Source organism: Rhipicephalus microplus, chromosome 5 (assembly GCF_043290135.1).
Source record: "Rhipicephalus microplus isolate Deutch F79 chromosome 5, USDA_Rmic, whole genome shotgun sequence".
NCBI lineage: Eukaryota > Metazoa > Arthropoda > Arachnida > Ixodida > Ixodidae > Rhipicephalus > Rhipicephalus microplus.
In genome coordinates, this window is record NC_134704.1 from 209,779,200 (window position 1) to 209,805,425 (window position 26,226).

General features: G+C 45.9%; 2 protein-coding genes across 3 annotated transcripts in view; both read left to right on the forward strand.

The window, feature by feature from the left end:
* The window catches only part of LOC119173543 (uncharacterized), a 699,991-nt gene that overhangs the window by 517,304 nt on the left and 156,461 nt on the right, over positions 1-26,226 (forward strand). The gene's annotated exons all lie outside the window — the stretch shown is intronic.
* LOC142818107 (uncharacterized) lies at positions 4,625-21,070 on the forward strand. The gene has a single exon (XM_075896445.1). It carries the CDS (start codon positions 19,974-19,976, stop codon positions 20,928-20,930), a length of 957 nt encoding a protein of 318 aa, XP_075752560.1. The 5' UTR covers positions 4,625-19,973; the 3' UTR covers positions 20,931-21,070.

Genomic DNA, 26,226 nt, shown 5'->3' on the forward strand with positions numbered 1-26,226 from the left:
TCCCATGTAAGTTATGTACTATCCCATCAAAGCAGTATTCAAATGTCGTCACAAGCAGACCATCGTGGCGATGGGAACCAAATTTCTTTATTTTAAGCTTGACTGAACAGCACACATGGGACGAGGACAAAAAAAAAGAACACGGACAAGTGCTGACTCGCAAATAACATTCATTTCGGAAAAAATATATGATATAATATTGAATCCCGGTTTCGGCGGCTGCATTTCCGATGAATGCGGAAATGTTGTAGGCCCGTGTGCTCAAATTTGGGTGCGCATTAAAGAGCCGCAGGTGGTCGATACTTCCGGAGCCCTCCACTTCGGCGTCCCTCATAATCATATTGTAATGATGTAATAAAACGGAAAGGGGGATAAAACCTATTTAATAAAGGGCGAAGTTGTGCCCACAACGTAAAGTGACTATGCTCGTAGAACGGGACAGCCGAACACCAAAGATGCCCTTCTTCTTCCTCTTCAAGAGGAGTCTCGAGCGCGTGGCGCACATCAGCCGGGTCCAGCTGGGTACTCGTGCCATCGTCGTCGTCTTTGCGCAACACTAGACGGCGCGCATGTATGTCCGTGTGTGCGCGGTGATGGGCGCGTTGTTTAAATGCAGGCAAGATGTCGCGGCATAATCCCCCTCTTCATATGAATCGTCCCGATGCTTCAGGCAATAAATAGATTGCTGGGCGGTGTCACTGGGTTTCGGATGATCTCTTATAGTAGTGCTTCATCGGGACTACATGTACAACTTCTGTAGGATTGTGCCGTTTTGAGCTCCCGTGTATAGCGGATCTGACTTGGTACGTTTACTTACACGATGGAGTACTTCGTAAGGCCCGAAGTATCGGCTAAGAAGTTTTTCAGAAAGTCTACGGCAACGCCCTGGGTTCCATATCCATACTTTGTCACCTGGTTGATAATGCGCTTCGGTACGACGCTGATTGTACCGGTAGGAGTCGAAACGCTGTGGGTGGCGTTATTTGTATGTCGCCATCTGTCGTGCTTCCTCGGCTCTTTGCAAGAAGTCGTGTAGGTCGGGTGGATTGCTGCTTTCATCATTCAGTGGTAACATGGCATACAGTAGACTGGGGACTGTTCGGCCGAATACAAGTTCAAAAGTTGTCGCTGACGTTTCTTGAACGGCTGTGTTATATGCGAACGTGATGTAGGGCAATATTTCATCCCACAGTTTATGTTTGACGTCGACATACATTGAAAGCATATCAGTCAGAGTTCTGTTCAGGTGCTCCGTTAGGCCATCTGTTTGATCATGGTATGTCGTCGTTCTTCTCTTGTCTGTATGGGTCATTCGCATCAGGCACTTCATTACGTCTGCAGTAAAAGCTGTGCCACGATCTGTAAGTATGGTGCTAGGTGCACCATGTCTGAAGACTATGTTGTTAATGAAGAACTTGGCAACTTCATAAACAGTTTCACTGTACAGCGAGTCAGTCTCAACGTAACGAGTGAGATAGCGCATGGCTACGACTATCCACTTTTTGCGTGCAGTCGATGTCGGAAACGAACCTAGGAGATCCATACCGACTTGTTGGAATGGGGTGTCCGGCTGTTCTATAGGCTAGAGAAGGCTGGCAGGTTTCACGGGTGGAGTTTTGCGTCTCTGACACTCACGGCAACGAACGTAGCGTGTATTAGCTCAGTAAATAAAAGAAAGGTACACGACACAGACGTAGAGATAGGTAGGCCTTAAACTTCCTACTCTTTATTTCATGCCATCACACCCATTTTGTACATCCGCGACAAAGCACAACTCAACTTGCACGTGTTCTTAAACGAAGGAACATTTCCTTTTCTGACAAGGAAATCGATGACCATCTTACACACAAATGGCCCAATTCTTCTGTAGCTTCGGGTTCTTTTATCTCCCGTGTGAGTCAATCTCTAGAACGAGCGATAACTTTGCAACTAAACAGATCAGGGGAGCACCCAAAGCCTTTGCAGTGTGCCGCCAGGAATCCTCCCGCCGTAAGCTTATTTCTCGCGTTATAGCAGTGCTAGCGCAATCTGTGATTCCGGCACCGTTTTGTTTGCCCAATATATTACATTCCGCAGGATAATGGAAACTTGTAGATGACACAGGATACACAATCGACGTATCTAACGTGGTGTTTTTATCGCAAGCTGGGGGAGCAACATTTCTTGGACAAGTGAGTTTGCAAAGCTCCCCTAGTTTCTTGGGTGCTAAGAAACGACACGTACAATAGCACTCTGGGCCACTTTCTTTAAGTTGTGAGAAATTGTTCATGTAAGAGATTACACCTACTCTGCAGCCTGAGTACTCCGAAACTCCACGCCTGTTTTCTTTTCGAGACTTTTGGAAAATGCGTTCGGCTACAGAAACCTGTGACAGGATTGGGTAGCCTGCTTCCGTTAGACGCTTGCTTTGGGTCTCAAAACTGGAAGACATCTCGTGGTGACGCGATTTGGTCATGGCATTTTAATAAGACAAGTTAGCCATGCCCCTCCTAATGACTTTTGAATGCGCGGAAGCGAACGAAAGAAGAGGCTTATTTGCTCGCGGCTCATACCCCTATTACGTGTGGTTTCCCGAGAAAAATAACCTGAGGTCCAGAAACCGAATTGAACCCCCTTGTGGAAGTTCGCAAGTGACCTTCAGGGGCGCCAGGCATTCCTTAATTGTGGGCAACACATCACAGACCCTCGGCTCTACGTGAACAAGAGTGCAGTCAATCGAAACAGGAAGTCGTCGACAAAGCGAAAAACTTTGCACACTCTGGTGTTTTGTAGCGTTTTAGACAAGGTAATGCTAAGACCAGATAAAAACAAATCACTAAGAATGCGTGCTATACACGAACCGATACACACGCCCTTTTTTTGCAAATACAGTGCGTTGTTCCAACAAATAAATGTGGACGATAAGTAAAACAATAAAAGTTCTAAAATGACTCATCGACAATAAAGCTTCGTTTTGAAAGCGCGTGGCGCCATATTCATCGATGGCATGTTCAATGAAAGAGAACAAAGCACGGTGAGGGTAATAATAATACAAATCTTTTATGTCTACCGAAAATGCTTGATAGCCTGTTCGTGGATGATCCTTCAAGAACCCAACCACTTGATCCGAGTACCTAATCAAGAACGGATCAGGCACGGGCAAACAATTAAGCTTGGCTTGAAAAAACAAAGCGACTTACTTCTGCCAGGTGTCATTTTCTGATACAATCACCCTTAAAGGTACGTCTGGTTTGTGACTTTCAACACTGAACAATACCTGGAGGTGACATCGCTTGCTATCATTATTACTCTTCAGCAACTTATCGAGACTGAGTCTGCGACAAAGTTTTTTGACCTGCGCCTTTACCTTAGGCAGAGTGATGTCATCATTTCGTTTAAAAACACTGGAGATGGCCTCGTCTGCCTTAGCACAAAACGTGCTTGTAGACAAAACGGTGAGGCCACCTTCCTTGTCAGCGGGTAATGCACACAACGCACAGCTAGTCAAAAAATCGGCAACGCGTTTGACAGAATGTTTGGGACGCGTGATACTATGACGTGAAATGACACCTAAGCCTTCTGATACAACACGCGTCGCGTCCTCCTCTGGCACAAGTCTAGCAAGCTGTCTCAACATGGAAAATAATTCGTTTGGTGGTCCCTTCTTTTCGACCGCGAACTTTGGATCCACCGAGAGCTCGTCGCGGATGAAACCTCGAAGATCTAGCTGTGAAGCCCCATGAACAGGGCTTTTCTGCATCGGTCTTTTTTCCGGTAGACGACTCCAGAGCTGCTTCAGATGAAGTTGCCACAGCCATTCTGTCCTCTGGTCGACGAAACGCGAGACCACACGAATCCTGCCATTCAAACACACAGGATCACTGGAGCACCGCAACTCTGTGACCAGATCCTGTCGGTAGAGATGCACTTGGCAGTACAGCTCCAAACGTAGGAGCTTGTAAATACTAGACGAGTGTCTCGGTGACGGTATGAATGGTGTGACGGTAACTGAAGCAGGCTACCAAATTATGTTACAGGTTTCTGTAGCCAGACGTATTCTTAAAAGTCTCGAAAAGAAAAAAAAAAGGTGTGAAGTTTCGGAGTACACGGGCTGCAGAGTAGGTGTAATCCCGTACATGCACACAATTTCTCACAACTTTAAGAAAGTGGCCCAGAGGGCTAATGTACGTGTCGTTTTTGAGCACTTAATAAACTAGGGGAGCTTTGCAAGCTCACTTGTCCAAGAAATGTTGCTCCCCCAGCTTGTGATAAAAAACACCACGTTAGATTCGTCGATTGTGTATCCTGTGTCATCTACAAGTATTCATTATCCTGCGGAATGCACTATATTGGGCAAACAAAACGGTGCCGGAATGACAGATTACGCGAGCACTGCTATAACGCGAGAAATAAGCTTACAGCGGGAGTATTCCTGGTGGCACACAGCAAAGGCTGTGGGTGCTCCCCTGATCTTTAGAGTTGCATAGTTATCGGTCGTTCTAGAGTTCGGCTCACACGGGAGATAAAACAAGCCGAGGCTATAGAAGAATTGCGCCATTTGTGTGTAAGATGGTCATCGGTTTCCTTGTCAGAAAAGGAAACGACGTGCCTTGTTTTAAGAATACGTGCAAGATGAGTTGCGTTTTGTCACGGATGTATAAAAGGGGTGTGATTGGAATGAATTAAACAGTTGAGAGTTTAGCGCCTACCTATCTCTACCTCTGTGTCGTGTGTCTCTCTTTTATGTACTGCGTTGATACACGCTACGTTCATGGATGACCAACTCGCCCGATCAGCAACCCTTCTGAACTCACGGCAAGTTTTCACATAGTGCTGAGGTCATGCTAACAGTTTCGCCCAGTAGTATACCAGATGAATTCTGGTGAATGTACGGCTGACACCTATATGTCCAGATGTTGGCTCATCATGACGTGCGTGCAGAATCTCGTTTCGTAAATATGCAGGTACAACGAGAAAAACTTGTCACCATGTCGCTCGCAATTCGTCTTGTAAAGGACCCCTTCTCGAAGACAGAACGAAGGGCGCCCTCTGGATAAAGTGTGTGGGACTTCAACGTTGAGTCCTTGGAGACTACGTATAAAGGACAGCAAATCGGGGTCACTTTGTTGTTTTTGGACGATTTTTGATGCCTGGATGACGCCTAGAAACAGAAAGTCTTCTTCCTCTGGCTCACGTATCTCCACTGGTGCGTGTGACAGGCAGTCCGCATCGCTGTGCTTTTTCCCAGATTTGTACACCACAGTGATATCGTACTCTTGTAGCCTAAGGATCCATCTTGCTAGTCGTCCAGAGGGATCCTTAAGACTCGCCAGCCAACACAGGCAATGGTGGTCACTGACTGCTCGGAGTGGTCTATCATTGAGGTACGGTTGAAATTTACTTATGACCCCGATGACCCCGAGATACAATTTTGCGGTTGCAGAGTAATTTGTCTCAGCTTTCCAGAGCATGCGGCTGGCATACACTAGCACATTTTCTTGGCCGTTTTTCTGCTGGACTAGAATTGTTCCGAGGCCGACGATTCTCGTGTCCGTGTAAACTAAAGTAGTTTTGGCAGTTTCATTGAAACGGGTGAGGATGGGTGAGGATTGGAGAGGTTTGCAGGCTAGTTGTAAACTCGACAAATACTTCCTGTCGTTCACTTTCCCACAAAAGGGCACGTCATCTTTTGTTAGATTAGTAAGTGGTTAAGCAATGTTCGAAAAATTTTCCACAAATCGCCGATAGTATGTGCATAAACTCAGGAAGCGACCTACTGATTTCTTATCTTTGGGTGTCGAGAACTTCGTGATAGCAGCTGTAATTTCTGGACGAACGCCTCCAGAGCTGACGACGTGTCCGCGGAATCGAAGCTTTTCGAAACTGAATTAGATTTTTCGTGGCTTGATGGTCAAGTCTGCTGAGCGAATGGCTTCCAATACTGTGCGGAATCGCTCTAGATGTTGGTCACATGTAGCGGAAATTGTGACAACGTTATCTAACTACACCCAGCCGGATTGCCATTTCAGTCCCGCGAGGACAGCGTTCATCATTTTCTGAAACGTTGCTGGCGCTGTGCACAGGCCGAACGGAAGCTCTTTAAATTCGTAAAGGTCGTCTGGGGTTATGAATGCCGTCTTTTAACGGTCGCGCTTATACAACTCAATTTTCCTATATCCGCTCTTGAGATCAAGGAAGGAGAAGTATTTTGCACTCCGTAGTCGAGCGAGTGTATCATCGATACGCGGCAGAGGGTATACCTTCCATTTCGTTACGCTGTTCAGTTTCCGATAATCGATGCAGAATCGAAAGCTGTTAACTTTCTTTTAACGACCACAACGGGAGACGCCCATCGACAGCTGAAAGGCTTGATCACGTCATCTGAAAGCATCTCCTCCACTTGTTTCTTGATGATGTCTCTTTCCTTTTGCGATACTAGATATCGGTGCTGGTAAATCAGTCTCGTAACTTGTTCTGTTAGAATCCTGTGTTTTGCAATAGCCGTGCGTCGCACCTTAGAGGACGTTGAAAATCAGATAAAAAATTTTTTTATAAGGGCAAACATTCGTTTCTCTTCATATTCTGAGAGCCTCTTGTTGACGTTAACTGATGCGTCGACGTTGCAGGTCTCTTGTGGAGTGGTTGGCGTTGTCGCTAAACTTCACAGTTCGGTCGCCATGCAGAACTTGTGGAAATAGGTGATAGCCATACTTTGCGCGATGTGCTGACGTTCATTCCCAAAATTCGTGAGGCGGACAACTGAGCGGCCATTCCTTGTGTGATCAAGACCTCTCACCACGCAAATTTCTTTGTTTAAAAAGAGCCCTACATTTCCATCCGCCATTCCTTCGTGGTCACAAAATGCCTTGTTTTAGACAAGCACCAATAGACTACACCGTGGTGGCACTTTGACATTATCATCAACAACGCGCAGAGCAGTAAGACGTCGCTTTTCTTATTCCTCCACCGACATAGCTTGTTCGGTAGAAAACGTTACACTGGATCTGGGCAGATTACTTATGGCTCCATTGGCTTGCAGAAAATCCATTCCTAGTATAAGCTCCCTTGAACAGTCCGGCAGTACGATGAAGTCAGCAACGTAAGTAAAGTCTCTTATTTCGAGCGTTGAGGTGCATCTGCCAAGTGGTGTAATAGTGTGGCCACCTGTCTTGCGTGTCTCTGCCCCACTTCATTTTGTCACAACCTTTTTCAGTTTATTCGCCAATTTGTGACTCATTACCGAATAATCAGCGCCAGTGTCAACTAAAGCATTCAGCTCGTATCCGTATATTTGTAACCGCAAATCTGAAGTAATCTTCACACTGCAGCGCTTATCCTCTGTAAACATAGCATCATCCTCTTGAAACCGTGATGAAAGATCTTTGCAACTGAAGTTATCAGCATCCTCACCTCCACAGGTCGCTTTCTTCAGTTTTCCGCGTGTGGGCTTGTAGAACGGTGCCCAGGCCGTGCGGAAGAAGCACGTGGGCTGGGTGATCGGTAACGCCTTGGCGACGGTGATCTTGGCTGATGTTGGCCTTGAGTGAGGGGACTCTGGCGTGTGGACAAGTACTCTTAGATCTCCGCTGGTCGTTCACTGTTTCGAAGGCATTGTGCGTACAACGGAAAGCCCCTTAATCCCGCCTCTCGATAAGGGCAGAACCTATAGAGGTGGCCTGCTTCCCCGCAATGTAAACACAAATGCCTGTGCTCATGGTCACGCCAGATGTCACTTTTCCTGCGCCTTTCATCCACGTAGCGAGCTACACTACGGGCTCGTGGCACGTAGGTAGCCGTCGGTTCTAGTGGACGTGGTGCGCTGCGTACCGTCTGTGGGTAAGGAGCGGCCATCGCAACTGCTGCATTGGTGTGCGCCGCGGGTTGTCTGAGTATTTCAGAGTACCTTGGGATGCGTTGGATCGGCTGTGGCTCACGCTCAGGCTCACGTATTATCTGCCTCAGTGCATCTCGTACTACGTCGACGATAGACAGTTGGTTTGTAGTGTGAGGTGTTCGCAAGTTACTGAGCTCTTCCCTGATCACCAACCTGATGAGTTCTCACAGGGCGTCCATGTAACTTCGCTGGCCTCCAGAGAAGACATTGGCAGGTGCGTAGTTTTTGTCCCGATCGTACTGTCGAGCCCACTGTTCTAGTGTTTTCTCGATTGCTCTCGCTTCCGCATGAAACTTATCAAGTGTTCGTTGTGAGTTGCGGAGGAGACCAGCGAATAGCTCTTGATTTACCCAACGCATGAGGTGGCGCTGCTTCTTATCTTCTGTCATATGGGAATCTGCGCGCTTGAACAGGCGGATAATGTCATTGATGCACATTGCGACACTTTCGTTGGTGAAACGGTTTCTGGTTTCAAGCGCAGCCTGTGCCTTTTTTCCGATTTATGCTGGCGTAAGTAGCCATAGCTTGTCGCCAAAATTCATCCCCAGCAGTAAAAAAGGTTGTATGGTTCTCATACCACGTCTTTGCAAAGTCCTCCAAAGTAAAGTATAAGCGGCGGAGTTTCTCTCTCTCGTCCCAACCATTAAAATTTGTCACTCTCTCGAAGAGGTTCGGCCAATCTTCTACGTCTTCATACGAGTCACCATGAACTACTGGTGGCTAGTGAGGCTGACTGAGCACCACGTGTGCCGGTGTCACCTGGCCTGTCATGGTGGTGGCATCCATTGACTGAGTTTGGTTCGGACTGTCACGGTGGATGAACGTGTTTTTGAGCGCTCCCGATTGACTGTGCAGATGAGTGGTTTTGCATGTTTTGAGCTTGTCTTTATAATTATAAGGCAGCAGATAAAACCCACGTAGCACTAATTTTATTGTACGGCGTTTTCGAGGGTCATTCACCAAGTATTTATGAGTTTATGCGTGAGTGTGTTTGATTTTTGTTTTTTTTTGTTGTTTTTTGGCCACCCTGTGGCGGAGGTGCACGTACATTGAACACGCAATTTTTTAGTGGAGCTTAGACTTTCTTTTTTTCGTAGGGCAGGGCTCGAGTTTTGTTATTATCGAGTGAGGCACGTCATAGGGACGATTGGTGTCTGAAAGACATGGTTAAAAAGACTGTAAAGTGTTTAGAAATTGGGGTGGGTTTGAAAGTAGACCCAAGTGTAGAAGCGGCTGCAGAAGAGGCTGACGCAAAGTGTAGGCAATAAGAGGTTGAGAAAAAAACGGAGAAAATGATGGTTGCCCAGGGTAACCTACTGATGAGAATCACCGAGCTCGAAACTGCATTAGCGACAGAGCAAGAAAAAACGAGGGCAATGGAAGAAAGGCTGAAGATCACCGAGGAAGCACTAGCCAATGTGAACAGAGGATTGGCCTATGAAAAGAACAGTAGGGAAGTGGCAACCAGAATGGCAGTGAAGAAAGAGCAAGCAAGTTTGGAAAAAACAGGTTCAGCCGGTTCAATTGTTGCAAGGCCCAGAAGTAGTGGTGTGGCTGGGAGGGAACAAAGCAGCCGGCCTCACAGGTGCAATTAACCCCCACTTGCAGGACCCTCCAGCTGAAAAGTCACAGCATGTGATAATCACCGGGGACTCGAATTTAAATCGATGCGCAGAAGCCATCGAAAAGAGGGTAAGAGGTGACAAGAGGGTTGCAGTAGGAGCGTTTTCAGGAAGCAAGCTGGAAGCAGTAATGATGCAACCGAGCGCAAAACTCAAAACTACATCTGATAGACAAAACTTCGTGATAATTTTAGGCAGTTTAAACGATGTCCTAAATGAAGATACAGCAGGACTAGAACCGCACTGATGAAAGGCGTCGATGTCATGCGCACCACTTTTCCTCAGGTACAGGTAGTGATATGCACGATACCGGAAGTACCGGTGCATGATAGCAATCTGCAAAAAGCGGTTGTCAACGCAAACCGAAAGATAACGCGGATGAGTCGAGAGAAAGGTTTGCATATGGTTGAAATAAACAGAGAGGTGCATAGGCGGGGTGGGTTTCATCGAGACAGAATCCACTTCGATGGGCGGCTAGGTCATGGGGTGAGTTGGCGACTTGCAGGACGCGCAGTAGCTTTTTTCGGGAATAAGCGCGCCCTTCGGGGGGCAGGATAGCCAATAACGAGCAAAACATCCAGGGAGACTCTTTGACAAGTGGTATGGACAGATATGATCCCAAAGTGGCATCAGTATATAAGATAGGTAGAGTGCGGAGCATAAATTGACGTAGCGACGAGCGCCGAGCCAATTCAGACATAGGGTATATTCACATGCAGGCGGGTAGGAACAGGCTGAAGTGGAAAGAGAGAGAAGAGCTAAGGGAGGAGAGGCCGATGGTATACGGTTTTGTAGAAACACATCTCAGGGACATGAAACAACCTCCTAACAATCCGGACTACGCGTGGGAATGTTGTAATGGAACAGAAGGCTGCAGAAAGGGGGGTGCTATTGGGGCATTCATTCATAAAAGTACAGACTGGCAAAAGGTCAAGCAGGAGTGCAATGAACATTTATGGCTAAAAGGGAAAGTGGCAGGGCAAATAACAATTCTTGGTTTCGCGTACTTGTGGACGGGAGCAAAGGCCTCACAAGAAAACCAGGCAATGGTAGAGTGTATATCAAATGACATTCTAGAGTTAGGACGAGAGTGCGAGATAAATGTACTTGGAGATATTGCCACGCGTTCAAATTCCCAAGTTTTGTTATCGTCCCAAAACACTACACAATTCTCAGCACAAACCGCGCCTGCAGTTTTCGAGAAGCTTCCGGACTGTAGTAGATCATTTCGATAAGATAACGCCCACTCTGCGAACGGTACAGATTATTCTGGAACCTACGCCACCGCCAGTGATAACACTAGAACATTCGACGGCAAGAGTATAACTGCGGACGCGCTTCGCCACTTGTCAGTTACAGTAGCAGTCCAAGACTGCTACCGTAATAGAACTTTTCGTATACCGGGCACAGGTTCACCCAAATGAACAGTCGAATTCTAACGGAAAGTCTCCTGTCTTCGGCCCCGTCACGATCCGATGACATCTGGTGGAGGTGCTGCTTCTTTGATGTTCCGGACGCCCCCCTTCAAGCCGCGACCCCAGCCCAAGCGGCAAAGGAAGACACGGACGCAAACCCTGGTCAGCGAACAAGCCGCAGGCAGAGGTGCTACAACCAGAGTACGGGCCCCATTCTGAAGCAGCCAGGCAGACCCGGATCCCGACATCAACTACTGCAACCATGACCGCCTTCGTGCAGCCTGCACCACTACTGCTCCAGCAACCCAAAGAGCCGCCAACTTTCCGTGGTTCGCCACTGGAAGACGCGGAAAGCTGGATCAAAAAGTTCGAGCGCGTCACCGCCATCAATGGCTGGACAGACGATGACAAGCTCCGGCATGTGTAATTTGCCTTAGAAGATGCTCCTCGGACCTGGTTCGAGAATGAAGAGTGAAGCGTTACAACGTGGGACGTCTTCCGCGCCAGGTTGCCCACCACTTTCGCAAGTGTGGTGTGCAAGGAGAAGGCCGCAGCTCTTCTCCAACCCGCATGCAGACGCAAAACGAAAACGTGGCACTATTCACGAAACGTATGATTAAACTTTTCCGCCACGCTGACTCCCACATGTCCGAGGAGAAGACGGTCCGTCTGCTCATGCGAGGACTAAAGCAGGAACTCTTCGCCGGGCTGATCAAAAACCCGCCAAAGACGGTCGCCGCATTCATTTCAGAAGCATCTAGTATAAAGAAGACGCTCGAGATGTGCACGCGGCAATATAACTGTAGCTTCTCGTCTACAAGCTACGCCGGCATTCAAGCGCTTGGAACCACTGACTAGCGTGAGACGATCCGAGCCATCGTGCATGAAGAGCTGCGAAAATTACTTCCTTCAGCGCAGCCTCACGGGGAATCCATCGCGGACGTCGTACGCCAGGAGATCAAGCAATGGCTGGGCGTTTCTCAGCCTCAAGAGCCTCAGCTGCAAGCCATGAGCTATGCTGCTGCAGCCTGCCGCCACGCCCCTCCTCCACGCGCACGCCAAAACACTGCCCCATCGCACTTCCGTCTGGCTGTTGGCAAATAGAAGTCGACGAAAGAGACCGAGAGAGGACGGCGTTTATAACACCGGATGGCCTCTTCGAGTTTAAGGTGATGCCCTTCGGTCTTTGCTCAGCGCCTGCGACTTTTCAACGTGTTACGGATACAGTACTGGCAGGATTGAAGTGGCAGACTTGTTTTGTGTACTTGGACGACGTTGTCGTGTTTTTTTCGAGTTTTGAGGAGCATCTTCGGCGCCTTAAAGCTGTACTTCAAGCTATCAAGACGTCCGGACTCACACTGAAGCCAGAAAAGTGCAGATTCGCGTAAGAGGAGCTCTTGATTCTGGGGCACGTTATTAGCAAGTCTTGAGTTCGCCCCGATCCACGGAAAACAGCCGCCATCGCCGACTTCCCGCCGCCCACCGACAAGAGGGCGGTGCGCCGATTTCTGGGCCTGTGCGCCTATTATAGGCGGTTTGTGAAAAACTTCACCCACATCGCCGATCCTCTCACTAGCCTTACCAAGGCCGACGTGGAGTTCAAGTGGGAAACGCCGCAGGAACACGCTTTCAAGGAGCTTAAACATCGCCTCCAGACGCCTCCGTTTCTTGCCCATTTTGACGAATTCGCTGAGACAGAAATACACACTGACGCAAGCAGTGTAGGTCTTGGCGCTGTTCTTGTGCAGAGGGCTGACGGACTTGAAAGGGTTATTAGTTACGCCAGGCGATCGCTATCCGAAGCAGAAGCGAATAATTCTACCACAGAAAAGGAGTGCCTCGCCATCATCTGGGCTACGTCAAAATTTTGTCCCTACCTCCAAGACAGGCCCTTCAAAGTTGTGAGCGACCACCACGTCTTGTATTGGCTAGCCACTTTGAAGGACCCTTCAGATCGCCTCGCACGATGGAGCCTGAGACTTCAAGAGTATGACATTACCCTCATTTAAAAGTCCGGCAAGAAACACTCCGACGCCGACAGTCTCTCTCGTGCGCCTGTCGACCAACCACCACACGACATCCCGGATGATGACTACGTCTTAGGAACGATAACTACCGACGACTTTGCTGAACGACAGTGGACCGACCTGGAACTTAAGGCCCTAATAGAATACCTTGAAGGCAGGACCACCGAAGTCTCGAAGGTATCCAAGCGCGCACTTGCGTCGTTCTTCCTGACAAACGGTCTTCCACAAAAAAAAAACTTTTCACCGCTTCGAGCTAAGTACATCCTTGTGGTGCTTTCAGCTCTGCGACCAAAACTCCTGCAGACCCTGCACGACGATCCGACGGCAGGGCACCTCGGTGTTTCTAGCACGCTCGCGAGGATACAAGAAAGGTACTACTGGCCACGTTTTACCACCGACGTTACTCGTTATGTGAGAACATGCCGGGATTGTCAGCGACGCAAGACGCCACCAACAAGGCCAGCGGGACTTCTGCAGCCAATTGAACCACCTTGCCGACCTTTGCAGCAGATTGGTATGGACCTACTGGGGCCGTTCCCAACGTCGGCTTTCGGTGACAAGTGAATCGTGGTAGCTACCGGCTACCTCACCCGCTACGCCGAGACAAAAGCCCTTCCCAAAGGCAGTGCATCCGAGGTAACTAAGTTCTTCGTCGAAAATATTGTCCTACGTCACCGCGCCCCAGAGGTCCTTATCACCGACCGAGAAATGGCATTTACTGCCGACCTGACTCAAGGGATCTTGGCATACAGCCAGACAAACCGCCGCCGGACGACAGCGTACCACCCACAGACCAACGGCCAACCAATGACCAACCAATGTACGTCGATGTCGAACACAAGACGGGGGACGCCATTCTTTCGTACGTGACCTTCGCATGCTACTCGGCGGTGCAGGAGACGACGAAGATATCTCGATACAAATCGGTATACGGAAGGAGCCCGGCAACTACGCTCGATGCCATGTTACCCAGCGTCACCGACGAAGAAAACCTCGATTTGAGTTAGTACTGTCAACGCGCCGAAGAAGCACAACAACTCGCGCGTCTCCGTATCAAGAATCAACAGACGACCGACAGCCACCGTTACAATCTTTAACGACAATTCGTGGAATACCAGCCCGGCGAACGTGTTTGGGTGTGTACGCCGATACGCCGGCGTGGACTAAGTGAAAAGCTTCTGCGACGTTACTTCGGACCGTACAGGGTGGTTCGACGTCTTGGCCCACTTGATTACGAGGTTGTCCCCGACGGCATCACGAATTCTCAACGACGCCGATCGCCACCTGAAGTCGTCCATGTCGCGCGCCTCAAGCCGTTTCATGCTCGTTAACAAATTGAAACAGTGTTTTTTTTGTATTTTATTTACTGTACTTTCTTTCATTATTGTTGTACCTTCATCTTTAGTTAAAGCATCGAGACGATGCCTTTTTCAGAGGGGAGCAACGCCACGCGTTCCGTTTCCCAAGTTTTGTTATCATCCGAAAACACTACACAATTCTCAGCGCAAACTGCGCCTGCAGTTTTCGAGAAGCTACCGGACTGTAGTAGATCGTTTCGATAAGATCACGCCCACTCTGCTAACGGTACAGATTATTCTGGAACCTACGCCACTGCCAGCGATAACGCTAAAACATTCGACGGCAAGAGTATAAATGCTGACGCACTTCGCCTCTTGTCAGTTGTTGATCTACGGCCGACGCTCCGTTCGCCGCTATCAGTCCAACACTGCTACTGTAATCGGACTTTCCGTTTACCGGGCACAGGTTCGCCTAAATAAACAGTTAAATTCCAACGCAAAGTCTCCTGTCTTCGGCCTCGTCACGACTCCGTGAAAATATGAATGCGCATATAGAAGATATAGAGGGGTGCACCGACCCGACAGGCGAAATCATCGTGGATATGTGTGAAACGCTTGATTTGATCATTTGCAACAGTACCTAGAAGTGTGGTGGGAAGTAACATGGGAGGTAAGAAGGCTACAGTCGACAATATATTACGCACTGATGTCACATAGGATGTATGATAAGCTCAGGAGAATGCACATAGACATGTTTGGCTGGGTAGTGATCACAGTCTGGGTAGTGCTCACAAACTAATCAAGGTAAGTTTTCGAAGAGCAGTGAAAGTGGGAAAGAGACAAGATGAGAAACTACAGGAAGAGTTTTATTCAGAAAGACAAATAGAAGTAGCTACTAAACAAATTGAAGAAGTAATCACTGAGGATAATAAACCAGTGTGGACATTCACGAATCTAATTAGGCTGTTTGAGCTAGAGCTTGCTAAGGCACGTGACAAGTCATCCGTGAAAAGAAGACACAAACCCAAGGGTTGGTGAGATAAGGAAATTAAGAGAGCCTTAGCAAAACGACAGGTAGACTATAGGGAACACAGACATGCTAAGCAGCCGGGTGAGCCGATCGATGATGTTGAAAGAAATGGGGAAATCTTTCTAAGCTGTGGAAAAAATGCATCCCTTCTGATCAATGAAAAAATTAGAAGAAAGGGAGCTCAGTGGCTGGCAGAAGTACATAAAAAGCAGCTGTGAAATTTTGGAACCATCTAAACTCCCTAGGATATGAGACGAGCCTAGAGCAAAGGTTTATAACTATAGCTCAAGGTGCTAGGCTAGAAGGGGACGACGCTATTGAATATATAAGAACAAGTGTGACAGACAAATTCCAACAAAGAAGTGCTTTATGCACCACAATAGACAAGGATCAATCAGGTGGCGCAATGGCTCCATTTTCACAATGAAAGTGGGAAAGGGCTGAGAAAAGGGTTCTTAGTAGTAGATCAACAGGCCCAAATGGCATTCCAATTATGCTGATAAAGACATTAGGTCCGAAGTATAAGCAGGGTTTGAGAGAAGCAGTGAGCAAAATAATAATCGATTGTGAAGTTCCCGATAGATGGAAACTTAGCAGGATGAGCATGATCTATAAAGAAAACGGGGACAAAGCTGACATAAACAAATAAAGTCCTAAATGAGTGACATCAGTGCTCTACAGACTGGCGATTCAGATTATAAAGGGAAGATTGCAGGCATGAATAGAGGATGAAGGGGTGCTGGGGGTGCTCCAGAATGAGTTTCGGAAACACAGGAGGTTGAAAGACAATCTGTTCTCACTGACGCACTGCTTCGAAATAGCAGAAAAGAAACACAGCCATTGTGGCTAGCATTTTTGGATATCAAGGAAGCGTACCATAGCGTGGCTCAATAGAACTTGTGAGAATTACTGGACACACTAGGCGTGGAAGGTGTAGTCACTAATCTTTTAACGGATATCTATAAAGGCAACAAGGTAGTTATAAAGTGGGAAATACAGGTATCCAAGCTTACAGAGGTAAAACGGGAGCTTAGGCAGGGGTGTCCCCTGTCACCCTTATTATTCATGATGTACCTACAAGGTTTAGAGGCCAAATTAGAGGGAAGTGGACTGGGCTTCAACCTCTCTTTCGTCAAACAAGGAAAACTCATTGAACAGGCGCTACCAGCATTGATGTACACAGATGATATAGTGCTAAAGGCCGACAACAAGGAAGATTTGCAGAGATTGGTGGACATCTGCGGTTATGAGGGAGATAGGCTAGATGTCAGATTTATTAAGAAAAAATCAGCAGTCATGATCTTTAATGACAATGAAGGTAGTGAGCTAATGACAATGAAGGTAGTGAGAAGCGAACGAGAACTTTGACTAGTAAATACCTAAAAAACAGCATGGGGCCAAACCAAAAAGAAATATCGGTTAAGAAGAAGGTGAAAGAAGCTGAGACCGATATGTAGAGAATTAGCTTGATTAAGAAGTCCGCACTAGAGGTCTATCAAACTTTTAAGCAGAAAATTGCTAAGGAAAGGATCCATGATAACATTAGGGTTAGTTCTCTGCTGTTAGAGGCAAGGACGAGTATTGCGAACCAAGACATATCGGGCCAAATACGAAGGGGTAGACACGGTATGCAGGGTGTGTGTAGAGGAGGAGGAAACTGCCGAACACTTGATATAGTTCTACAAAGGCCTTCTCTCTATAGTTCAGGATGATGGCGCGGAGTTTTTCAAAGCACTGGGGTTTGGGGATTGGGAGGGCAAAATAGACTTTAGGCGGGTAGAAAGTCAAGGCACGAGTGAAAATAAACCCTTCACTGCAAAGTACGAATCTTCAACCTCACTATTTAAAGGAAAAAAAAAATATAGTTTTTGGTTCATTAGGTATTACGGCTTGGTGGCGCCAGCCACCGCCCGATCTAAAAGGTACAGCCATATGCATCCACCCATCCATGCCTCCATCTATCCATCCATCCATCCATCCATCCATCCATCCATCCATCCATCCATCCATCCATCCATCCATCCATCCATCCATCCATCCATCCATCCATACATCCGTCGATCCATTCATCCATCCATCCATCCATCTTTCCGTCCATCCGTCCATCCTTACGTCCGCTCACCCGCCCGTCCGTCCGTCCGTCCGCCCCCTCGGCGTGAATTGAATTCTGGTGATTCACCTCGAAGATGGCTTCTGGTCCTTTGATGCACAGGTGTCAGCCAGACAGGATGAACTCGCTCGTGGTTGGGCCTAAGCTGTCTTGCGTTCGTAGGGCTTCGATTCTTTACCCAGCACGTTCACCAGAAATGTAACAATGCTGAAGGAATCAAGGGTGCAATAAAACGTATTCATTAAAGTGCGAACCTGTGCCCACAACGCAAGTGGACTATTGTCGTAGAACGTGACAGCCGAACACCAAATATGTCTACCTCCTTCTTTCTCTTCAAGAGGAGTCCCGAGCGCGTGGCGCACATTAGCTGGGTTCAGCAGGGTGCTCGTGCCATTGTCGTCGTCTCTGCGCAACACTAGACGGCGCGCATGTATGTTGCTGGGCGCGCGGTGATGGGCGCGTTGTTTGAATGCAGGCAAAATGTCGCGGCAATATGGTGGTTTTGGGACGTTAAACCCCACGTATCAATCAATAAAAATGTCAAATGCCGGTTAACAGGAAATGCAGAAGCTTCAAATGGCAAAAACAACCGAATACGCGGCAAGCAAGGGACAAAATTATACCATTGGTATCATCATCTGCACATACTAGAAATATAGCTGAATTTCGCGTCACTCAGTGCCATTCATGGCATGCTGACAAACTTATTGTTTTTCTTCGGATGTGTAAGGCTTCATTCACTTCTCCTACTAGCTGACTGCTATGACGTGACAGTATCATTGTGTCGTTGCATAAGGGTACACAGCAGTATTCGCGACAATCAGCGGTGAAGGAGTATGGTTTCGACTCTGATAAGAAGCGTTGAAAGAAGACGACGACAAAACTTTACTACCTATGCTTCTGCAGTTGTATTGAGAATATATCAGACACATTTTTCAACTTCTGGCTTTATCTTGTTACATTTGGAAGCAAAATTTCTTGCTGTCCTTTTAACAGGACGCCAAGGTCGAGAGGGTTAATACGTCTAGTGTGCCTCCCGGAGTTCTGCGCACTTGTCATTCAGGTAGCACTAATATAAACACGTCGTGTGCCAGCAGCCGTACAGGAATCTGCATATGATACAGATCTCCCTTCTCAAAGTGCATGGTTTACACACTTCTCGGACGCCTTGAATTCCTGTTAGCTCCTACCATAACCATTGGCTTGAGACACAGCAATTACCAACGTGGCCCACCCATGTCGTCTGTATAGTTAGCTAGCTCCTCAACACTATCTGATGCTCCCGTGTTCGCAAAAAGCCCAATGTGGCTGTGCTTCTCTCCGGAATCAAAAGAAGACAAGATCTGCTGCCGCAAAGCCCCTTCACACAAGTCAAGAACAACGCGAGGTTTTGAGTCTATGTGGGTCAAGCACAGCAGTGATTTTTCAACGTCGTTAATCATCTTGCCCATGCTTCAATCTGCGCGAGAGATTTCAATACGATTCACGGCCTACTGGCGAGTGCGCTCACTAATACACACCCCTATGGCGCGTTTGCTGCTTGAGAGAAGAACCTCACCTCTCTGTTATTGAGGAAACGCTCCCGTACCCTAGCCGCCTACTGTGCCACTCCAAGCCCCGAGCTCCCGTAAACATTCGAGCACCCCCTCGAGATCAAAAGTTGAATTCACTGACCTAAAAGGGCTGATTGAGAAAAAAAAAGTGGACTTGAGGAATCGAATAACCAAAAAGTAGATGAAAAATTGAAACAAAGAACAGAGCATGACCGCAGGAAACTACTTACGAATGCACACTCCAACAGATAACTAGGGTATTGTAATCAGTAGTCTCAACAACGTACTAAAGGTGGCAGAAGACTTCTAATATTGCTCAGATGCTCACAAGTAAGCCGTCTAACAAAAAAAGAAGCCAAAGTTGAACAAAACACTTAATTTCTATGAATAACTCTACAAAAAGTTGGAAAGAAAGAGACATAAAATCAGAAGCCTAACCAGGAATGAATCTCGTTAGATACCCTAACCGGAGAGAATGAAATAGAGTCCTACAATACATGACCCACAAAAATTATGCAGTGAAATTAGTGGCTCCATTGAAGATGAAAGACATCTCGTATTTAGGAAGCTTGTGACACTTTCCGCACAATGGCTCTCGTACTAGCGAGTCAAATGTACCACCAAACTGTAAAAAAAACCCAGTATCACATAAACACACAAAAAAGAAGAGACATGAAAGTTTTAAAGAATTATACACAGATCAACGGATGTCCCACTCTGGATCACAGCCATGCGCGGTCGAACAGAAAAAAAACTGCGAAGTATAACCCGTTCATTTACTGGGGTTGCAGGGACTACAAAAAGGCATTCGATACCAGCAGTCTTGGAGCAGCTAGTGCATAATGCATACATGAATATCCTAGCTAACATCTGGAGAGAGTCCACAGGGTAGCAGAGAAACATTTTATTTGCGAAGTGGATCTGGCATGGAGACAAATCTAAGCAATGAGCAATATATACAGCATGCTTAGTGGAAGTATTTGAGCCACCACGTTGATAAAAAATACGAATATCCCCCAGTGGACACGGCAACCAAGCCGCGACGATGTCACCTAACGTACCCCTACTCGTGCAGGTTGTGACGGGATGCCTTTTCCCGTCGACCGGCTCATCGGCGTTTTGCACGGGCCAGCTTGATCTGCGTCAAACCTTTGATGCACCGTTCAAGCTCGGCACGGGTATCATTGCTGGTGATATCTTTGATACGCCAGTGGCACCGCGCCTGCAGACCGAGCATCATCTTTACTGCGCACCTCTACGTGGCATGATGACGTCACCAGTTCAGTCCGCCAGCGCCACGCCAGCGGCTATAAAAGGGACACCAATTGCTTCAAGCGGCTGTGGACACGGCAACCAAGCCGCGACGATGTCACCTAACGTACCCCTACTCGTGCAGGTTTTGACGGCATGCCTTTTTTCGTCGACCGGCTCATCGGTGTTTTGCACGGGCCAGCTTGATCTGCGTCACACCTTTGATGCACCGTTCAAGCTCGGCTCGGGTATCGTTGCTGGTGATATCTTTGATACGCCAGTGGCGCCGCGCCTGCAGCCCGAGCATCATCTTTACTGCGCAAATCTACGTGGCATGGTGACGTCACCAGTTCAGCCCGCCAGCGCCACGCCAGCGACTATAAAAGAGACACCAATTGCTTCAAGCGGCAGTGGACACGGCAACCAAGCCGTGACGATGTCACCTAACGTACCCCTACTCGTGCAGGTTGGTGACTGGAAATATGGTTTCCATAGTGACGACCCTTGCTTAATAGTGTTGCCGTGTCCACACACCATTGTAAACTGCATAAGTGACTGTTTTGCGCTAGCGGGTCTGTTGCTTTCACTGTCGGGAGATGTCGAGCAAAACCGTGGACCTATTACGGATGCGATGTTTAAGGAACTGCTAGAAACGCAAAAAACTATCTTGTCTAAAATTTCGCAAATGCAAGAGCAACAGGCCTCATCTGAGTCTGCTATGATTCAAGTTCAAAACAGATTATACAATTGAGAAAAAATTAGAGTGCATAGATAAAGTGGATGGTAGGCTGCTAAAGCTTGAGAATGCAGTCGATAGGAGCCATACAGAATTGAGTGCTCTGTGCAGTAGGGTTGACGACCTGGAAAACCGCTCGAGACGAAACAACCTTATTATTAGAGGCGTAAAAAAAGAAGGCCCTGAGAATGATGATGACTTACTGAAAAAAATAAATGACAATATATTTGGCTCCATTCTCAACCAGAAACTGAATTCTATAGAAAGAATACATAGACTGGGAAAGAAATTCCCTGGCAAAGACCGCCCTGTAATCCTTAGAGTGGCAGACTACCGAGACAAAGTAAAGATACTGAAAAACTGTTTCAAGCTAAAAGGCACTCATATTAACATTACTAAGGACTACTCAAAACGTGTAACTGAGATACGAAGAAACATGTGGGTCTCAAGTCTAGAAAAAAGAAAGAAAGGAGCGAAAGTTAGACTGGTTTATGACAAAGTTCTCATCAACAATGTTTTGTACACCTGGAGTGATGATGCCAAGGAGAAGATCAAGTGCAAAGCATCTGCCAAACCCAACCAACAATGACCTGAAAGACAAAAACAGGCCGGCTTTAAGATCAACTTAAATGCTCACAGCGTACTGAACAAAAGTCACTTAATAGAAAGTGTATTCTTGGAGCAAGATCCTGACATTGGCAATCACCGAGACATGGTTGCACAGAGATGTACTTGATGTGGAAGTTACACCGCCAGGTTACGTCTTCATAAGGAAGGACCGAGGCGGGAGAGGAGACGGGGTAGCACTTAGGATTAATGAGACATAAAGTATCAAACTTTGCCAGATACTGGTGATATTGAAGCCGTATGGGTAAAGATTCAAATAAATGATCACCCTGTGTACATTAGAGTTATGTACAGACCCCCCTGTTCTCCTGCTACAACTCTGACCGACTTAAGATGCTTTATGGATTCTAATATGCACCAGGACGACAAAATAATTTTGATTGGTGATTTCAACTTACCAGGCATTCAATGGGATTCGCATGATATTATAGGAAATGAAGTAGCTCATTGTGAACATCTTTTGGACGTTGCCTTTTGTTTTAACCCATCCCAAATTTTGTCTAGCTACACATGTGTTTTTAAGGCTGTATCCTCTATTCTCGACCTTGTATTTGTATCTTCACTCCTGGAAGAAAATGTTAAAACATGTGATGCAATCGAGGGCATATCAGATCATCAGATGGTTATGTTTTCCTTGAATATGGCGCCCACTAGATCGCATAAGGATTACGAAAATACAGTTCTGAACTTCGCAGCTGCTGATGACTTCTCTGTTTTAGAAAAACTTGAAAACTCTTTCAATACTTCAATACTTTTGTTCTCCTGCAAAATTCAAATACATGTACAAATGGACTATGGGATTATTTCTCACACGTGGTCACTAAATGCATTCAATTCTATATTCCAACGCGACAAAAAACGATAGCAAAGAAAAATCCCTGGATAACGCGTGACGTGATCCATGCCAAAAGGCAACTGAAACGAAAACGGAAAGCTCACTCAACAAATCCTTGCCCTGAAGGGAAGGAAACCATTCACATTATGAGCCAGGAATTTAGACGTCTAGTTAAAAATTGCAAAGATAATTTTTATAATGTTAAACTGAAAAAAATTTTGCACGAAGCACCCGAAAAGTTCTGGAGATACGTGAATCCAAACACAAAAACCCATCTTGATGCAGATAACGAAAACTCACAAGCACGTGCTGAAAGATTTATAGCCTTTTTTCGTCAGTATTTACCCACGATGACAGACAAGTACCGACGTTTAATGAGGCTTCTGACACACCTGCCATAGAAGGAATAACGATTAGTGAACAAGGAGTATTGAACCTGCTCCTTAATATCGACAAAAAGAAAAGTTCAGGATCTGACGGAACACCAAATGAATTTTTATATAGGTACGCAGTTTGGGTCTCGAAGTACTTGACAATTATTTTCCAGTCCTCCGTAAGTAATGGTTGCTTTCCCACTGCTTGGAAGGTTTGTTAGTTCATACCGATACACAAAGGTGGTACTACTAACGACTGCAAAAATTTCCGTCCCATCTCGCTCACAAGCACTTGTTCAAAGATTCTCGAGCATATTGTCTCCAAGCATCTTTTGGCTTATATAGATGTTCACAACCCATTATACACACAGCAACATGAATTTCGAAACGGCCTATCTACTATTACTCAGCTTGTTGAACTTGTTCATGATCTCTCCTCTGAAGTTAACTTGCAAGGTCAAATTGACATGATACTCTTAGATTTTGCAAAAATTTTTCATAAGGTGTCCCATGCTAAACTGTTGTTAAAAATAAACACTAACTTTAAAAACCCAAACCTAACGCACTAGTTTTTTTCCTATTTCTCCAATCGCAAGCAGTATGTTCAAGTCAGCAGGAAAAAATCTGCCCTTGCCAATGTTATTTCTGGAGTTCCCCAAGGCAGTGTCTTGGGCCCACTACTGTTTTTGATTTTTGTCAACGATTTACCTAAAGATAGTACGGTCCCCATAAGGTTTTTTGCAGACGATTGCGTAACGTATAAAACAGTCAGGTCTCCTACCGATCAATCAGAACTAAATCTAAACCTCCAAAAAATACAAAACTGGTGCACCATTTGGCAGAAAGATCTAAACGCCGCAAAAACAGTAACGATGACCGTAACTAGGAAAAAACGCATTCTAAATACGACGTACGCTATAAACGATCATGGGCTTGGCAGAGTAGAACAACAAAAATATTTGGGTTTATTAATAACTTCCGATCTACGATGGAATTTGCATGAAGACTTCGTTTGTGCTAAGGCTAACAAAGCGTTGTGGAGACTTCGGAGAAATGTGCACCATGCTAGCCCGGAAATCAAATGCTTGGCTTACAAGGCTCTCGTACGGCCAATTAGGGAGTACGCAAAGGTGGTATGGGATCCGTACACAACAAGTAATCGCACTAAGCTAGATAGAATACAAAGATTGACGTCACGTTTCATATTTAACAAATACCAGCGCTGCCACTCCCCAACTCAGCTTTGCAAGCTGGCCCACCTTGAACCATTAGAACAAAGGACAGAATATGAAAGACTTAAATTACTCTTTTTAATCATTAAAGGACAAGTAAAAATAGACAAATCGAAGTATATGCATATAAAAACTGGGGAAACGTCAAGGCACCGGCATAACATGTACATCCCCCCTCCCAGATCACACAACGATTGTTTTAAGTTCAGTTTCTTTCCGCCGGCGATCAGTGAGTGGAACAGGCTGCCGAATTAAACTGTCTTATCGGAATGTGTACCTTCTTTCTTGAAGGGCCTAAAAGATGTCGTGTACAAAGATGTATAGTTCATATTTTGCTTATTCTATGTCCTCAAGAGCAGAGTGCTTTGGCTATTTCTTGTCATTCATCGTTATGTATAATAGAAGTTGTATAGAGAGTACCTATTTTTTTGTATGTATATTGGTTTTTTCCACCGCTGTTATAGCCCAAAAGGGGCTGACAGTATATTGAAATGAAATGAAATGAAAAAATGAAATGAATAAATATTGGCAAAAGGGAACTCGGTACTTGGCTTTGCAAATGACGTTTTGCAGTAATGCCGATGAACTACAACAAACTGAGGGTCTAATCCAGGAAAGTGTTCAACTAGGGTTAAAGATAAATAGGTAAAGACATAGATAAAATGTTAGGTGACCAAGCAACAGAGCGAAAGTTTGCAACTGACAACAGCACACTAGAGGCCTTACAATATATGTATTTAATTCAGATATTCTCAGGACACACTGCTCATAAAAAGGAAATTCAGCAAAGAACATGGGTGAGATAGAGCTTTAATGGCAGACATTCCCAACTTAGGAAAGGCAATTTACAACTGTCCCTAAAGTGGAAAGTGGTCAACTATTTTGTGCTGTGAGTACTAGCATATGTCGTGAAAACATGAATGATAGCAAAAAAGAAAAAGAAGAATAAAAATTTTCAGAACAAACAAAATCTAAGCAACTCCGAAAGAGAAAATAGTAAGCATAACATAGGTGTATTGAAGAAGCAGAACTCTTTAGAGAACAGAAAGGGCTAGGTGACATTCTAGCTATCATTACAAAGTAGAAAAATGTTACCTTGGCAGGTCAAGCAATGTTAGGGAGAGACAAGTGACCAGTTAGAGATGTTGGCTGGTTAAAAAAAGATGAGGAAAATAGCTGAGAAATGCACAGTGCTAGATGGGATGATAAATTGAAACATTTGCACACATAAACTAAATAAACTTGCACAGGCTTGGACAAACTGTAGGTAACTGCGTGAAGTCTTTGTATAGCCCTGTACATAAAAAAGGCTGATAGAAAAGAAGAGCATATGTTATCAAGCTGTTGCACATCGCAGGTTGGTTTCAATGCCAACGGGTTAATCAACTTGAATTGAATTTAAATGCGAGAAGCCTAGTTAATAAAATTGCAAACTTTAACTGGCTCATTGAGTGTCAGAGTCCATCAGCTATCTGCGTGACCGAGACTTGGTCAAACGAATCTATCCTTGATCATGAATTCTTGCCTCCTGGTTACACGGTTCTAAAAAAAGATAGGCCTTCTGGCCGTGGTGGCGGAGTGGCACTTTTTATTAAAAGTGGTATTGAATTTTCTTTACTGCCAGAACTCCCAAATACTGAATCTATATGGTGCAAACTAATGCTTGATGGTCTCGCTATTGTTTTTGGTGCTTTCTATTGTCCTCCTAACTCTGCCTCAGACGTTTTTTCGACTGTCAGTGACTATATTGTGGGACAAAGGCTGGACTGTTTTAAACTCGTATGGACGGTGACTTTAATGCCCCCTCTATAGATTGGAATTTGTTAACATCAACTGGTCGTGACAGAATAATTTGTGATTCTTAAATTAATCTGTCACTCGCTTTCGATCTATCGCAGCTGGTTGATCAGGCTACACGCGAGAATTCTATACTAGATCTTGTTTTTGCCAACCATGAGTTGGTTACGAATGGATATCAGTGCAGGGTTGTCGATAGAATTTCCGACCATAAGGTCATTATTGTTGATTTAAATGTTGCTTGTAAGCCAGTACGACCAACGTTTAAGACTGTGCTGAATTTTGAATGCGCAGACGACACTTCTATTTTTGCTAAACTTGCAACATGCTTTGACGATTTCTTATCGAGTAGTGACCACTGAAGTATTGATACGTTGACTAACCAATTTTACAGTATAATTATTGAATGTATAGCGCAGTTTGTTCCTCACAAGAGCATAAAACGT

Excerpts from the sequence above, each read along its gene's own strand:
- LOC142818107 (XM_075896445.1), top strand. The coding sequence starts at position 19,974 with ATGTCACCTAACGTACCCCTACTCGTGCAGGTTGTGACGGGATGCCTT.